The sequence below is a fragment of the Panthera tigris genome, chromosome E3, assembly GCF_018350195.1.
Source record: "Panthera tigris isolate Pti1 chromosome E3, P.tigris_Pti1_mat1.1, whole genome shotgun sequence".
In the NCBI taxonomy this organism is placed as follows: domain Eukaryota; kingdom Metazoa; phylum Chordata; class Mammalia; order Carnivora; family Felidae; genus Panthera; species Panthera tigris.
This window is the reverse complement of record NC_056675.1, coordinates 7,391,310-7,405,802: the sequence shown is the minus strand read 5'-3', so window position 1 is coordinate 7,405,802 and position 14,493 is coordinate 7,391,310. Positions and strand designations below refer to the sequence as shown.

The 14,493-nt window shown below is 49.6% G+C and overlaps 2 protein-coding genes across 3 annotated transcripts; one reads left to right on the top strand and one right to left on the bottom strand.

The window, feature by feature from the left end:
* The first annotated feature begins 214 nt into the window (after positions 1-214).
* TRAPPC14 (trafficking protein particle complex subunit 14) lies at positions 215-4,631 on the top strand. The gene is made up of 11 exons (XM_007074025.3): positions 215-844; positions 1,045-1,140; positions 1,247-1,376; positions 1,522-1,608; positions 1,772-1,892; positions 1,994-2,141; positions 2,272-2,354; positions 2,443-2,606; positions 3,126-3,280; positions 3,509-3,702; positions 3,836-4,631. The coding sequence occupies exons 1-11, from the start codon at positions 434-436 to the stop codon at positions 3,987-3,989; spliced, it is 1,743 nt and encodes a 580-aa protein (XP_007074087.2). The 5' UTR covers positions 215-433; the 3' UTR covers positions 3,990-4,631.
* Positions 4,632-4,865: 234 nt separating this feature from the next.
* LAMTOR4 (late endosomal/lysosomal adaptor, MAPK and MTOR activator 4) lies at positions 4,866-8,059 on the bottom strand. 2 transcript variants are annotated; one of them, XM_007073954.3, is made up of 4 exons: positions 7,950-8,055; positions 7,396-7,476; positions 5,571-5,688; positions 4,866-5,209 (listed from the first exon to the last, which is right to left on the bottom strand). In XM_007073954.3, the coding sequence occupies exons 1-4, from the start codon at positions 7,950-7,952 to the stop codon at positions 5,112-5,114; spliced, it is 300 nt and encodes a 99-aa protein (XP_007074016.1). In that variant the 5' UTR covers positions 7,953-8,055; the 3' UTR covers positions 4,866-5,111. The 2 variants fall into 2 exon arrangements, with proteins under 2 accessions (XP_007074016.1, XP_015393838.1); XM_015538352.2 differs by lacking the exon at positions 7,396-7,476 and having other exon boundaries at positions 7,950-8,059.
* Positions 8,060-14,493: the final 6,434 nt, after the last annotated feature.

Below are 14,493 nucleotides of genomic sequence, written 5' to 3'. Positions count from 1 at the left end.
TGGAAAGGGGGCGGGATGTTCCATCTTCCCGGGAGAAGCGGAGTTGCAGGGGGTCCTTTTAATATTTCTTCTCTAAGAAACCTGTCTTGTCTCCCCTAAAGCCTTCTTACTGCAGCCTAACCCCAGCCGGACCCCGCCTCTCTCCCCAGCGGTCCGGTCACCCACAAATTCCGGGGCCCCGGAGGCCACGCCCCTTCCTTTCCGCTTCCGGTTTCTCTCCAGTCAATCGGCCCAGCAGCCCGGTTCCGGCCCTGCGGGGTCTCGGTTCCGGGTTCGTTGCCCCGGTTCCCGGCCCCGGCCGGTCTCCCGGGCCGGCCCGGCCGCGCACAGCACCCGTCGGGTGTCGGGACTCCCCAGCCCCACCCCAACGGCCCCCTCGCCCTCCGCCGGCCCGGCCCACCTCGCCCCCGGCCCGCGCCGTCCTCGCCGCCCCATGGAGTCCCAGTGTGACTACTCCATGTACTTCCCGGCCGTGCCGCTGCCGCCGCGCGCGGAGCTGGCGGGGGACCCGGGCCGGTACCGGGCGCTGCCCCGGCGCAACCATCTCTACTTGGGGGAGACTGTCCGCTTCCTGCTGGTGCTGCGCTGCCGGGGAGGCGCAGGGTCCGGCGCCGGGGGTGGCGCGGGCTTGGGCTCTCGAGGGGCCTGGGCAGAACTGGCAACGGCCTTGGCCGCCCTGGCGTCGGTCAGCGCCGGGGGCGGGGCGCCCGGGGGCGGTGGGTCCGGAGACCAGGATCCCGAACCCCCAGGGGGCGGGGATCCCGGAGGTGGGCCGTTGTTTCGAGGCTGCAGCCCTCTCCTCACCCACGGCCCGGGTCCTGCTACCTCAGGGGGAGCGACCACGGTGAGGAGCTTGGGGTGACACGGCACAGGGCGGAGGGGCGGTTTGCTGGGCTCCAGAGACAGGAGGGGGGTGGACACTGGGGGCATGAAGGAGGCAGATGAAGGAAGCCAAGAAGAACCGCGTACAGCACATCTTAAAAGGGGACGCTTCAGGCTGCCTCTTTGACTCTCCCGCCCTTTTACCCCTTTCGCAAACACCAGCTGCCTGTGGAGGAACCAATTGTGTCCACAGATGAGGTCATCTTCCCACTCACCGTTTCACTGGATAGACTGCCCCCCGGGACACCTAAGGCCAAGGTAAGATTGACAAGGGGTGGAACTGTTGTCCTAATTCAGACTCCCTTTCTAAGGCAGGGCTGGCTGGCTCTCCTCTTAACTGTGGCCCCGTGTCCCTTGTTCTCAGATTGTAGTGACTGTGTGGAAACGGGAGGTTGAGGCACCAGAGGTCAGAGATCAAGGCTACTTGCGCTTGTTGCAGACCCGATCTCCTGGGGAGACGTTCCGGGGCGAGCAGAGCGCTTTCAAGGCCCAAGGTGGGGAGAATGTAGAGGGGAAATGCTCGAGTCTGAAATTTAGGGGATAGAGTGGAGGGGTGACACTGGCAAGCGCTGGATTAGAACTGTGTTGGGGATGAGGTCTCTGCCCAGCTCATCAGTTCTTGCCTCGGCCCTCCTGCAGTGAGCACCCTGCTGACTCTGCTGCCCCCTCCGGTTCTGAAATGCCGCCAGTTCACTGTGGCTGGAAAACACTTGACCGTGCTCAAGGGTGAGCAGATCTGTGGCTTGGGTCTTGGGTAGCAGCAGGGGCATTGACTAGGTGGCAGTTACTCTGGGCACACTGGTGGGGATCGGTCCATTTGGGAGGGGTAAAGTTGGGGTTTGAGGTGTCCCGGTACTCTCAACTGAGCTGACCTGGTTACCTCCAACAGTGCTGAACAGCTCCTCCCAGGAGGAAATTTCCATCTGGGATATCCGGATTCTCCCAAACTTCAATGCTAGTTATCTACCTGTCATGCCTGATGGCTCTGTGCTGCTGGTGGATAATGTCTGGTGAGATCCTGAGGAGGGGCAGGGATGTAAAGTGGGGATGGGGGCAGGGCCAAGAGCTCTGGCAGGAAAAGATCAAGCTGTGTCGCTTTCTTCTGAACTAGTCACCAATCTGGGGAAGTCTCCATGGGCTCCTTCTGCCGGCTCCCTGGTACCTCTGGCTGCTTCCCCTGCCCGCTTAGTGCCCTGGAGGAACACAACTTCCTGTTTCAGCTGAGAGGGGGAGAGCAACCCCCTCAAGGAGCCAAGGAGGTGAGTATAGGGGACTGGATGCTCAAGGAAAAGGTTAAGAAAAAGCAGTAGGAGGGAAAGGCCAGTGGGCCACAGAAGATGAGAGGGGAGCCTCAGGTACACACAATGTTTCCCTTTGTCTCTCCCACAGGGCCTAGAAGTTCCCCTGATTGCTGTGGTTCAGTGGTCCACCCCAAAGCTGCCCTTCACCCAGAGCATCTACACCCACTACCGGTGAGTTTGTGGGACTCCCCGCTGGACGCCATCCTGTTCACCTTTGTTTGGCAACACACACCCTTCTTCCCTCTCTCACTGCTTCTAGCCTGCCCAGCATCCGCCTGGACCGCCCATGCTTTGTGATGACTGCTTCTTGTGAGTCCCCCGTTCGAACTTATGAGCGGTTCACTGTCACCTACACACTGCTCAACAATCTCCAAGACTTCCTTGCTGTGAGGCTTGTGTGGACCCCGGAGCATGCACAGGCTGGTAGGTGGGCTGTCAGGCTCTGGGGACTTGTCCCAAAAGAGGAGGGGAAAGGAAGTTATAGAGGTGGGGGCTTGTGGCAGGCTCCTTTGGCTCTATACCTAGGTGGTCTCCACAGTGTTACAAACGGAGAGATCAGAGAAGCAGTGGGGCAGTGATTTTAAGGACACTGACCCTGGATCTGAGCTCCCTTGTATATTTGATTTCTATCTCTCCCATTCACTAGCTGTGTGACCTTAGGTAGGTTACTTAATCTCCGAGCCTCACTTAGATTCCTCTTCTCTAAAGTGGGGGAAATAATATCTCTTAGGATTGTTAATGGTGATCTAATAGTGTAGCATAAGTGAAGTGGTCAGAATAGACTTCAGCACACAGTAAGGATTTGCTATTGTTATTTATAAAGTTCAACAAAAGAGAATATATAAAGACTGTGCTCATGAAAAGCCCTTTGCGAACTGAGAAGTGCTGTATAGATGTGTTTACTGGTGGCTGTTTCTGCCCCCCCCACCCCGACTCTCCCAGGAAAGCAGCTGTGTGAGGAGGAGCGCCGGGCCATGCAGGCAGCCCTGGACTCCATTGTCTGCCACACGCCCCTCAACAATCTAGGCTTTTCCCGGAAGGGCAGTGCGCTCACCTTCAGTGTGGCCTTCCAGGCTCTGAGGACAGGGCTCTTTGAGGTGGGCTGGGGAGGGGCTGGGCTTATGGGTTATGGGAATGTCAGGGTGGGAGGAGTCCAGGCCTCCAGCCTCTGTGGAGGAAACACCATGGATGGCACTGAACAGCCGGGCAGAGGGAAGGGGGAACTTCCATCCAACGTTGGCCGGGCAAGTGGGGAACTTGATTTGAAAGGAGGTTCGGGGCCTGGAAGCTGAGCTGGAATGCTGACCTGTGTCTCCCCGCCCCAGCTGAGCCAGCACATGAAACTGAAGCTGCAGTTCACCGCCAGTGTGTCCCACCCTCCGCCCGAGGCCCGGCCCCTGTCTCGAAAGAGCAGCCCCAGCAGCCCTGCTGTCCGGGACCTGGTAGAGAGACACCAGGCTAGCTTAGGCCGCTCTCAGTCCTTTTCTCACCAACAGCCCTCCCGGAGCCACCTCATGAGGTATGGAAGCGGTGGGGGAGGGGTGGGGGGGTGGGGGGTGGGCACCGGACTGTGGAGAGGCCAGAGTTGGAGGGGGAACAGGAAAGGGTCCTGGGGCCCAACCAGAGCCCACAGCCTCTGCCTTCCCCCCCAGGTCAGGCAGCGTGATGGAGCGCAGGGCCATCACACCTCCTGTGGCCTCCCCCGTGGGCCGCCCCCTCTACCTGCCTCCGGACAAGGCTGTGCTTTCTCTGGACAAGATTGCCAAGCGCGAGTGCAAGGTCCTGGTGGTGGAGCCTGTCAAGTAGCACCCTGCCGGCTCTCCTCCCTCTTACGCTCCCAGAAACCGAAAGCCCCCTGGAGGGGGCCCTTGCTCCAGACTGTGCCTCCCCTGGGATGCCTCCCACCATGGATGAGGAGGCCCAAGAGGGCCGCCTGTCTGTGTCTGCTGATGAGGGACAGGGAAGAAGCTGTGAAATGGGCGGGTATGGCTGCAGCACTAAGCCAACAGTATTTCCCCGGCTCCCTGGGGGGGGCTGGCCCCACCCCAAGGCCAGGGGCAAGGGCTCCGAGAGCTCCCTTGCCCCCCTCCCGCCCAGTACCCTGGTTCTAAGTTTACAAAGTGTATTCCTTGTTCCTATTAAGTTGTCTCTCCTGACTCTGACACCCTCCCTCCCACCCACCCGCAGGGCTGAGATTAGAGGGTGGTGATGGCAAAGGGACCCTGACAATGGCCCTCCTGTCTCAGGGGTGAGGGGGGATAGCCAGGTGGCCTCCTCCTGCCCCTCATGTTTACGTTTGTGGCCTGAAGCACTTTAAGTTGTGTGGGGGTTTTTTCTTTCTTTGTTTCTTTTTTTTTTTTTTTATCTCTCTGTTCCTGTAACTTATTCTCCAACTACTGCTTCCAACTGAAATAAGACTATTAAATGCCTGTTCAGGAGGGAGAAGAATGACCTGCATTTGTGTGTTGGTGGCAGGAGCAGAGATCCCAGGGGCTCAGAACGGTTCCCTTCAGTAGGCACACAAATAGCTCCCTTCCTATCGTACTATTCTCCGACTGCCAGTTTTATATGCCCAGGTGCCTGGCCCCCGCCCCGTCAACACACGACTGTCTCCCTAGAAGATGGAAGACTGACTCACGGTGTAACCTCCCTCACCCCCCATCGTACACACATCCCTAGGCCTGGGAGCATCAAACTCATGTTTATTAGGAGGGAGGGAGGGAAGAGGGAGATCCCCTTGCCCTCACTCTCCTTGACACAGTGCAAAGTCCCCAAGCCTCTGCCCTTCCAGGTAGGGGTGGGGCAGTGGGTGAGCAGAAAGCCTTAGTTCTAGCAGCAAGCCAAGAAAGAGGTGGAGGAGGTTTGCGTCTTCCTCATCACAGAGGCTCATGGACCCAATCCACCTCTGCCCCTTGCCCTCTGGCAGGCTCAGACGTCAACAGGCTCCCGGCCTCGGTTCTGCCTCTTCACCACAAATACCCTCTGTCCTGACACGGTCACCAGCAGCGTGTGTTCTCCAAAGACCACTGGAGAGGAGACACACCTTCCCCCACCCGGGGGAGGGAAGGGAGCACAGAGTTAGTGGGGTACAATGGCCTCTACACGGTCACGCAAACCGGTGGGATCAAAAGCCAAAGGCATGTGATAGTTCAAGGCTCAGAGATTTGAAGATAGGAGGGCTCCATTAAATCCCCTTCCTTCTCTTGGTTTCTCCTGATTGCAGGAGTGAATCCCAAATGGAAGAAAGTGGCCAGAACCAGGGATCTCAAAGAGAGATGGTGAGAGATTGGCAGGAGACACATTTTTTTTTCCCCGAGAAAAGAAGCCTCTGGGAGCAACCCCCACCCCCTCCCATCACCACCATTAGGGGCAGGGGCTGAGGCTCACCCGATAGGCGCTTGAAGGGTATGTTCGTGCTGTGGTGCAACCGGAAGCCACAGGCCGTGCTGACCAGCTCAGAGATAGCACTGGCTGCCTGCTCGTCATTCTCTAGATCCCCAGATGACTGCATGCAGATGGAGGAAGGAGGGCAGAAATTAGGGAACAGAACCGGGAAAGAATTCTAAGAACAGTCACTTTGGCTCTCGCACTTGTAATTCTCCCTCTCAACTTTACGGTACTCCTAAGGATACCCCCATTTTTGGAAAAAAACAAACCTGAAATTTTCCTCTGATATTGCTGCTCCTCTTGATGCCATCCTGTTTCTCATTCTTACAACATGGGCCTTCCCCCAGTGAGCACGGACTCTCATTCATTTCTTTACTGACCATTTTTTCCTAATCCCTGAAACTTGATTTCTCCCTGTGTCCCCACTTATTAGATAAATCCACGTTCTCAAACATCTGTGACCGCCCAGTACTGACTGGTTCAAGGCTCTGTCTTTTCCTCAGTCTTTCCTCTGGTTGCCCTGTCTGTAGAATCTGAAACATACACATCCTCTTTGTCCCTGAGGCCTGCCCTACTACCTAGCCCTTGGGTAATGATGTGACAGCGGCCCAGGCTTCCTCTTTTCCGGTGCTTGTCTCAACTTCCTCTCCTAACGTCCTCAACATGGGCCTCCCAATTAGATTAAGTTCAGTGCCCTTTGCTCTCTGTGACATTCTGTACCTCAGTATCCTCATCTGTAAATTGGGACAAGTTCCTATTTATGGGCTCATGGTGAAGATTATGTTGAGGTATCACTGGTGAGATGCTTAGAACAGCTCCTAGCAGTATATACTAACTGCTCTTACTCTGTTTCTAACCAATGTCTAAAGTCGAGTCACCAAAATTACCCTTAGTTCACCCCCTCCCCAATCAACTTCCTTTCTTAATTTCCTATCTGCCATGGTGCCATCATTCTAGACTTGGGTTCACTGTCTTACTAGACAGAAAAGTATCTCCATTACCCGTCTCTAGTCATTGCCAAGATATATTGATTCTTCCTTTAAAATTTCTTCTCTCCTTGCTCTTCACTGCCACCAGACCCATCTCAGACCTAGATTTTCAAAGCAGCCCTCACCACTTCTGAATCTGGCCCTTTCCCGTCTATCTTCACACCTAATAGAACAATCTTGCTTAACTATTTCATCAGCTCACGTTTCTGTTCAAGGTTCCTATCACCCTCAAGATTAACATAAATGTGCTAATCCAGCCTTGAAAGTCCTCCACAGTCAGATCTTTCCTTACCATATTCTCTTCTTCCAAACCTTTCCAAATCTCTTCAACACGAACCTACCACGCCTACCCTGAGTACTCTCCTTTTCTGCCTGTTCACAACCATCCATCCTTTAAGACCAGCTGAATTCTCACCTCCTCCAAGAAAGTCTCCTTGTCATAATGTAAGTTATAACAGCTTTTAACCTTAAGCCTTGTCTCTCCAGCTAGATTAAAAACTTCTAGAAAGCTAACACTGTATTGTACTACGGAACAAACAAAATACAAAGGATCTTGAGTAAATACCAAATAAAAACATATTCGAGAATAACGTGGGTAATATCAGTTATCAACAAACCTATAACTAGTTGTCTGAAAAGATAGTAAACTTCTACTTCAGAAGTTCCCAGACTATGATTCCAGAGATTTTATTTGATTAGTTACCAAAAGCTTACTACGTGCCAGGCATGATAGCTAACAGCGAGAGTGGAGACAAATTAGGCTAAACTGGGCGATGTTAAAAGGGATCACTGGGCCCTGTGTCCTTGGGGGACCCCCGCCCTTGCCCACAACGCACCGCCAGCACTGCGCCTTCACTCAAAACCAGGTAGCCGAGCTGGTCTGGGATTCTCTCCAGCCCCTGGGTCAGTGCAGAAGTCTAGTGGGTAAAGTTGCGATTGGTGAGAAGCATGCCAAGGATGGCCCTCGATGCCCTTCATTTGCAAACCCATGTCTCTCGTAACAGTGCCCCCCAGACCTTTCCCCAGCCAGGGTCCTTCCAGACCCTCTCCCCTCTACAGAGCCTTCAACACAGAGCCTGAGGTTCCCATCTTCCTCACCCTCTGACCCTGGGCTCCCTTGGCCTCAGCAGCCCCATCAGCCCGCCCCATCTCCAATTCTCCTAGTGGTCCACCCCTCCCCCGCAGACTACTCGCCAGCGTCCGCACACCCTCCCACAGATCCCTCCTCAGCCCTCTACGTCGCCTCCCCTCCCATCTCCATTCTCTCTGCGTCCCGGGGTGGACAGGAGGTAAGGGCTGAGTGCAGGCCCAAAAGGGGGCAACCAAAGAGATTGGGGAACAGGGATGCGGAACCCCTGGCGCGTACTCCCGCGCATGCGTTCTCACTCACCATCGCAGCCTTAGGTGCTGGGGGCGCTCCCTTTCAGATAGGTAGCTTCCGGCTCCAGACCCAGGTCACGTGCCTTCTCCAGGCGGTCCCCTCCAGCCTTGCGCCTCCGGACTTTAGCTCCGCCCCCAAAGCGCGGATTGGAACATGACTACATCATCAGCCTTAATCTGCCAGTGAGGAGCGCCGCTTCCCAGAGACGCAAGCGGATTGGTCGCAGGTCCGCCCTAAATACCCATCTTCCAGCCCCTCAGCCGCAGATTTAGAGGACGGGGGGGCGTGTTGGTGGGGGGTGGGGCGGGGCCGGAGGGAGGAGGGCGGGCTGAGGGTGTGCGCCTGCGTGCAGAGGGCTTGGCGTTTTCTATGAGCTGGGGTTGCACTTGAGAGTGTGACAGCGAGTGAGAGAATAAAGTGAAATGCAGAGTGAAGAGCTATTCAAATGCCGTTTTTATACCTACTCCAGGCAGCTCTCTGTTTAAGACAGGGGTTTGTTCCCAAAGCGGCTTTTCCTCCTGGGATTCTGTGAGGAACGGTGTGATGGTGAGTCGAGTCCCCCGCCTCCTCCCCTCAGGGAAAGCAGTCGTGGTGCTGTCTTGTCTAGTCTGTGCCAGGAAACATTAGCAACAGTACTTTGAAGTCACTTTTTAATACATGAGTGTCACATCGAAAGTTTTTGTTTTAATATAAATAGTTTCTGGGCCCGCAATACCAATGTGACCGAGAAAGTGCTGGTGAAGTAAAATGAAGGATGATTCTAGAAATAAGTACTTTTTGGTGATAAGATGGGGGGATTGGCGCCCTCGGTGCGTTGCTGAGGGGGCCGTGAAATGATGCCACTTCTATGGAAAACCCATCAACGGTTCCTGGAAAAGCCAAATACAGAGTTAGTTCCATGAGCAGTTCCACTCCTAGATGGATACCTAGGAGACTTGAAAACGTGTCCACGCAAAAACTTGCACACAAATACTCTTAATAACCTAAGGATGGAAACCACGCAAATATCCATAAACTGAACAACAGAGAAATAAAATGTGGCGTATCCATGCAGTGGACTCTCATGCAGCCATAAAAAGGAATGGCGTATTGGTAAATCCTACAGCATGGATAAACTTTGGAAACATGAACCCTGAGTGAAAGCAATCAGATACACGAGGCCACATAGAGTATTTTGCTGTTTATGCGAAATGTCTAGACGAGGCAAATCCGTAGAAGCAGATTAGAGGTTGCCAGGGGCAGAGGGGAGAGAGAAATGGGGGGGGGGGGGGTGACTGCTACTTGGTGATGGAAATGTTCTGGAATGATAGAGTGATGGTGGTTCCGCAGTCTGAATGTAATAAAACCACTGAATTGTGCACTTTATTTTTAAAAATATTTATTTATTTTGAGAGAGTGAGCAAGTGGGGGAGGGACAGAGAGAGAGAGAGAGAGAGAGAGAATCCCAAGCAGGATCCACGCTGTCAGCACGGAGCCTGATGTGGGGATCAAACTCATGAACTGTGAGATCATGATCTGAGCCGGATCGGGTGCCCCTAATTTGTACACTTTAAAATGGTGAATATTAGAGTATGTGAATTGCATCTCAATAAAATAAAACTAAGTACTGTTACTTGAGGAGAAGGTTAATTAGAGAAGATGAATGCATTTTATTTCAAACGAGGTATGTTTAGAGGAGCCTTGGTGGCTCAGTTGAATTTCCAACCCTTGATTTCAGCTCAGGTCAGGATCCCAAGGTTGTGGAATTGAGCCCTGTGCTGAATGTGGAGCCTGCTTAAGATTCTCCCTCTGCCCCTCTCCCCTACTCTCACTAAAATAAAATAAAATAAAAATAAAATAAAATAAAATAAAATAAAATAAAATAAAATAAAATAAAATAAGGTATGTATAACAAAATTTAAATTGGGAGGAGGGTGTAGAGAGACAAAGTTGTGTGGAGATGCTTAATTTGCAAAGGCTTCCCTTGGCCTTAGATATTGACAATACTTTGTAGCGTCATTTTCTTTAACTTACTGTTCAGGGCATTTTCATCCATACGCTTACTTCTCTCTCATTAACCACCCCGTAATAGTGTCTCTATTTTGCAGATGAGGAAGTGCAAATTTAAGAGAGGTTGAGCCCTGCTCACAGGCACCCAAGTGGGCAAGTGGCAGAGCCAGATTCCAGTCTAAGTTTGCTGACACTGAGTCTGATGCTTTTCTATTACTCCATTGGCCAACTATGTTTATTGTTATTTTTTAAAGCTACATTTAACTTTACCACAGAAATTCCCTATTTTCCTTTTTCTTGATGCAGAGAAGCCCCTCGCAAAACAATGTTCATCAGCCATCATCAGAATTGTTTCATTTTCACAAATCATAGTGCCCATGTAGAGAGCAAAGTTTCTCGTTCTTTCATTCAACCAATGTTTATTGAGCACCTTCTGTGTACTAGACACTCTTCTTGGAATTGGAGATACGGCAGTGAATTCAAAAACGATTTTTTTGGGACGCCTGGGTGGCTCAGGCATCCAACTTCGGCTCAGGTCATGATCTCACAGTTTGTGGCTTCAAGCCCCACCTTGGGCTGTGTGCTGACAGCTCCAAGCCTGGATGGAGCCTGTTTCAAATTCTGTGTCTCCCTCTTTCTCTACCCCTCCTATGCTCGTACTCTGTCTTTCTCTCAAAAATAAATAAACATTAAAAAATTAAATTAAAAAGACATTTTGTATTGTTGTCAAGAAAAGTGAGGGAGAGGGTGAGCCAGATAATGAGTAAGAAGATGTTAAGTTATCAAGAAGTGCTATGAGGAAAAATAAAGCAGGCTTCCATTTCCATTCAGTTCAAAAAACATGAAAAACAAAATAATGTATTATTTAGGGATTTATCTATTATCTAGCTACCTATCTCAAAATGATAACGATCAAGGGAATGATTTTTATTTTTATTTTTATTTAAAAAAATGTTTTTAATGTTTTATTTATTTTTGAGAGAGAGAGATAGAGTATGAGCAGGGAAGGGGCAGATAGAGAGAGGGAGGGAGACAGAATCCACGAAGCAGGCTCCAGGTTCTGAGCTGTTAGCACAGAGCTTGATGTGGGGCTTGAACCCATGAACCATGAGATCATGACCTGAGCCAAAGTCGGATGCTTAATCGACTGAGCCACTCAGGCACCCCTCAAGGGAATGATTTTTAAAACTGGAATAATGGTTACTTCTGGAATAGAGAAGGGGATGGGATAGAAAGAGACACAAAAGGTTTCAAATTCATATATTGATCCCCAAATTAATATATTGACTCTGATTCCATTTTGATGATATTTGGATGTAGGGATATTGGGAAGTGCTTATGTCATGAGAGTGGTACCCTCTTGAATGGGATTAATGCCCTTTTAAGATATACCCCAGAGACCTCTCCCCCCTTTTGCTATGTGAGCACACAGCACAGATGGCAGTCTATGAAGCAGGAAGCAGGCCTCCACCAGACTGTAGGATCTGCTAGTGCCTTGATCTTGGATTCCTAGTCTCTAGAACTGTGAGAAATAAACGTTGTTGCTTATAAACCACCCAGTTCTGTATATTCAGCTCTATAGCAACCAGAATGGACTATGGCGGTAATATTCTATTTCTTAGGTTCTAAGTCTCTGTTTCTGTGTCCTCTGTGTGTGTGTGTGTGTGTGTGTGTGTGTGTGTACATATATACACACTTTTTAAAAAATTTTGATGTTTATTTATTTTTGAGAGACAGCACAAGTTGGGGACGGGCAGAGAGAGAGGAAGACACAGAATCCAAAGTGGACTCCAGGCTCTGAGCTGTTAGCACAGAGCCCGATGCCGGGCCCCAAACCTGCAAACCATAAGATCATGACCTGAGCCGGGGCGCCTGGGTGGCTCAGTCAGTTAAGCATCCAACTTCAGCCCAGGTCACGATCTCGCGGTCCGTGAGTTTGAGCCCCGCGTCAGGCTCTGGTCTGATGGCTCAGAGCCTGGAGCCTGCTTCTGATTCTGTGTCTCCCTCTCTCTCTGCCCGTGCCCTGTTCATGCTCTGTCTCTCTCTGTCTCAAAAAATAAACGTTAAAAAAAAAATTAAAAAAAAAAAAGATCATGACCTGAGCCAAAGTTGGCCGCTCAACCAACTGAGTCACCCAGGTGCCCCCATACACACTTTTTAATACATGAAAGATTTGATAGTCTTAAAAATCGTAAAAAAATAAAGTAGGTCACGGCGCCTGACCTGATTTGCCTCAGTCAAGTAAGTGTCCAACTCTTGGTTTTGGCTCAGGTCACGATCACCATTCATGAGATCGTGCCCCACGTGAGGCTCCATGCTGACAGCACAGAGCCTGCTTGAGATGCTCTGTCTGCCTCTCCCCGTTTGTGTTGTCTCCTTCTCTCTCAAAATAAAGATACAAACTTTAAAAAATAAAAAAAATAAATAAAATAGGTCTTATGACCCCACAATTTTACCCCAAGGTATATACCCAACAGAAAATGTGTGCATATATCTGCCCAAAGACAGAAGTAGATTGTGTCACATTCACATAATGGAGCACTATTGATCAATGAGAAGGAATGAACTAAACCATACACAACAACATAAATGAATTGCACAAACTTGATATCTAGTGAAATAAACGAATCACAAAAGAGTAAATTCTGTGTGATTTCATTTACGTAAAGTACCAAAACAGGCAAAGCAATCTATGTTGTAGAAATCAGGATGGTAGTTATCCATGGGGGAAGGGTTGAGACTGGACAAGAGGGATGCTTCCAGTACTTGGTAATAGTATTTCTTGGTCTGGATGTTAGTGTCCTGTGTGTGTTCAGTTTGTGAAAAATTGGTGAGCTGTACACTTGTGATATGTGAACTTTTCATGTATATATGTTTGAATATTACAAAACAAAGTTGAGTGAGAAGATAGAGAAGGTCAGGGTGGTGATGGGTGTGCTGTTTTACACCAGGTGGGCAGGACTGGCCTCTCATGAGGAGAAAACTGAGCAGAAACCCAAGGGAGTGAACCATGTGGGTATCTACATACCTGGGGGTAGAATATTCTGGTGAGTGCTCATCTAGCTTGTCTTAGACTGAGTTCTTTGAAGATAAGCACCTGGTATACCTTTGAAATTCCAGTGTTTACCTCAGCACCTACCACATTGCTAACCTGCAAATTGAATAATTTGTTTTTGGTATATTGTCCTAGTCACTTCTAGCACTTCCTTCTAGTTTTATTATTATTTTTTTATTTTTTTTAATGTTTATTTATTTTTGAGACAGAGACAGAGCATGAGCGGGGGAGGGGTAGAGAGAGAGAGGGAGACACAGAATCTGAAGCAGGCTCCAGGCTCCAAGCTGTCAGCACAGAACCTGATGTGGGGCTTGAACTCACGAACTGTGAGATCATGACCTGAGCTGAAGTTGGATGCTTAACTGAATGAGCCACCCAGGCGCCCCACTTCCTTCTGGTTTTAGAGACTTTTTTTTTTTTTTTTTTTTTTTTTTTGGCCTCATGGTCTCTTAATTCTGCTCTGTACCCTTCCATGGTACTTTCTTCTTTTGGAAAGGAGGGAACAAATCCTGAGATGTAAAATGTTTATACCCAGCTGTTTCCAAATAATCTCAGACCTTCCTCTCTCTGCCTGGAAACCACATGTTCCTTTATTTACCCCCAACTTGACCCCTCCCAACACACATACTTTGTCCCACCAGGATCTAAGTGGCTCCTATTTCTAGTCTAATGCTTACTACACTTCACTGCTACTCTTTGTTTACCTGCCTAGCTCACTTACAAGCTGAGCAGCATGGGGTCAGGTCTTTGATGTTTTCAACATGTTATTCCCAAAGCATGTGACTATTACCCTGCAGTCTTTAAAAAGTGCTGGTTGAATGGATGTGCCAGGGTTAAGATCCAGGAAGAATAGAGTTGGGGTTTGGAAGTCTGTTGATGGTTATATATAATACATAACATATTTTAAAATATTTTATTTCTTAAAATCCCTTCCCCTTCTCTCTGTAGAGAGAGAGATTTATTTTAAGGAATCTCAAGCAAATCACACTGGCAAGTAGGAAATCTGTAGGGTGGGCCAGCAGGAAGAGTTGATGTTGCACCTTGAGTCTGAAACCTGCAGGACACAAGGCTAGAACTCGGGGGTTTTATGTTATTACAGGAATTCTGGAGAATTCCTTCTTTTCTGAAAAATCTTGATCTTTTCTTATAAGGTCTTCAATTGATTGGCTAAGGCCCACCCGCATGGTGGCATTTAATCTGTTTTGTTCAAAATTAAATATTCATCATATCTTTAAAAATGCTTTCACAGTGTAGGGGAGGCAGATTTTTACCTTTGCCCTCCTAGGGTCTTTGGCTGGGTCTGATGATTAAATTAACATAAGACAGGAGAAAAGTATACACATTTATTTAATGCAAGTTTTACATGACTAGGAAGCCTTCATAAGGAAACAGAGACTGAAAGAAGTGACAAAACCTTTTATACTAGGTTGAACAAAGGAAGACAGTTGTGGAAAACTAAACTGTGTGTGGGTGGTAAAGGAAGATAAGAAGAATTATTTTAATAAGGTC

Excerpts from the sequence above, each read along its gene's own strand:
- TRAPPC14 (XM_007074025.3), top strand. The coding sequence starts at position 434 with ATGGAGTCCCAGTGTGACTACTCCATGTACTTCCCGGCCGTGCCGCTG. Across the intron at positions 1,141-1,246 it reads CCGGGACACCTAAGGCCAAG|ATTGTAGTGACTGTGTGGAA; the intron begins GTAAGATTGACA and ends CCTTGTTCTCAG. Across the intron at positions 2,607-3,125 it reads CCCGGAGCATGCACAGGCTG|GAAAGCAGCTGTGTGAGGAG; the intron begins GTAGGTGGGCTG and ends CGACTCTCCCAG.
- LAMTOR4 (XM_007073954.3), bottom strand. Across the intron at positions 5,689-7,395 it reads GTGAAGGCGCAGTGCTGGCG|TCATCTGGGGATCTAGAGAA; the intron begins GTGCGTTGTGGG and ends ATCTGCATGCAG. Across the intron at positions 5,210-5,570 it reads ACCCTTCAAGCGCCTATCGG|TGGTCTTTGGAGAACACACG; the intron begins GTGAGCCTCAGC and ends TCTCCTCTCCAG.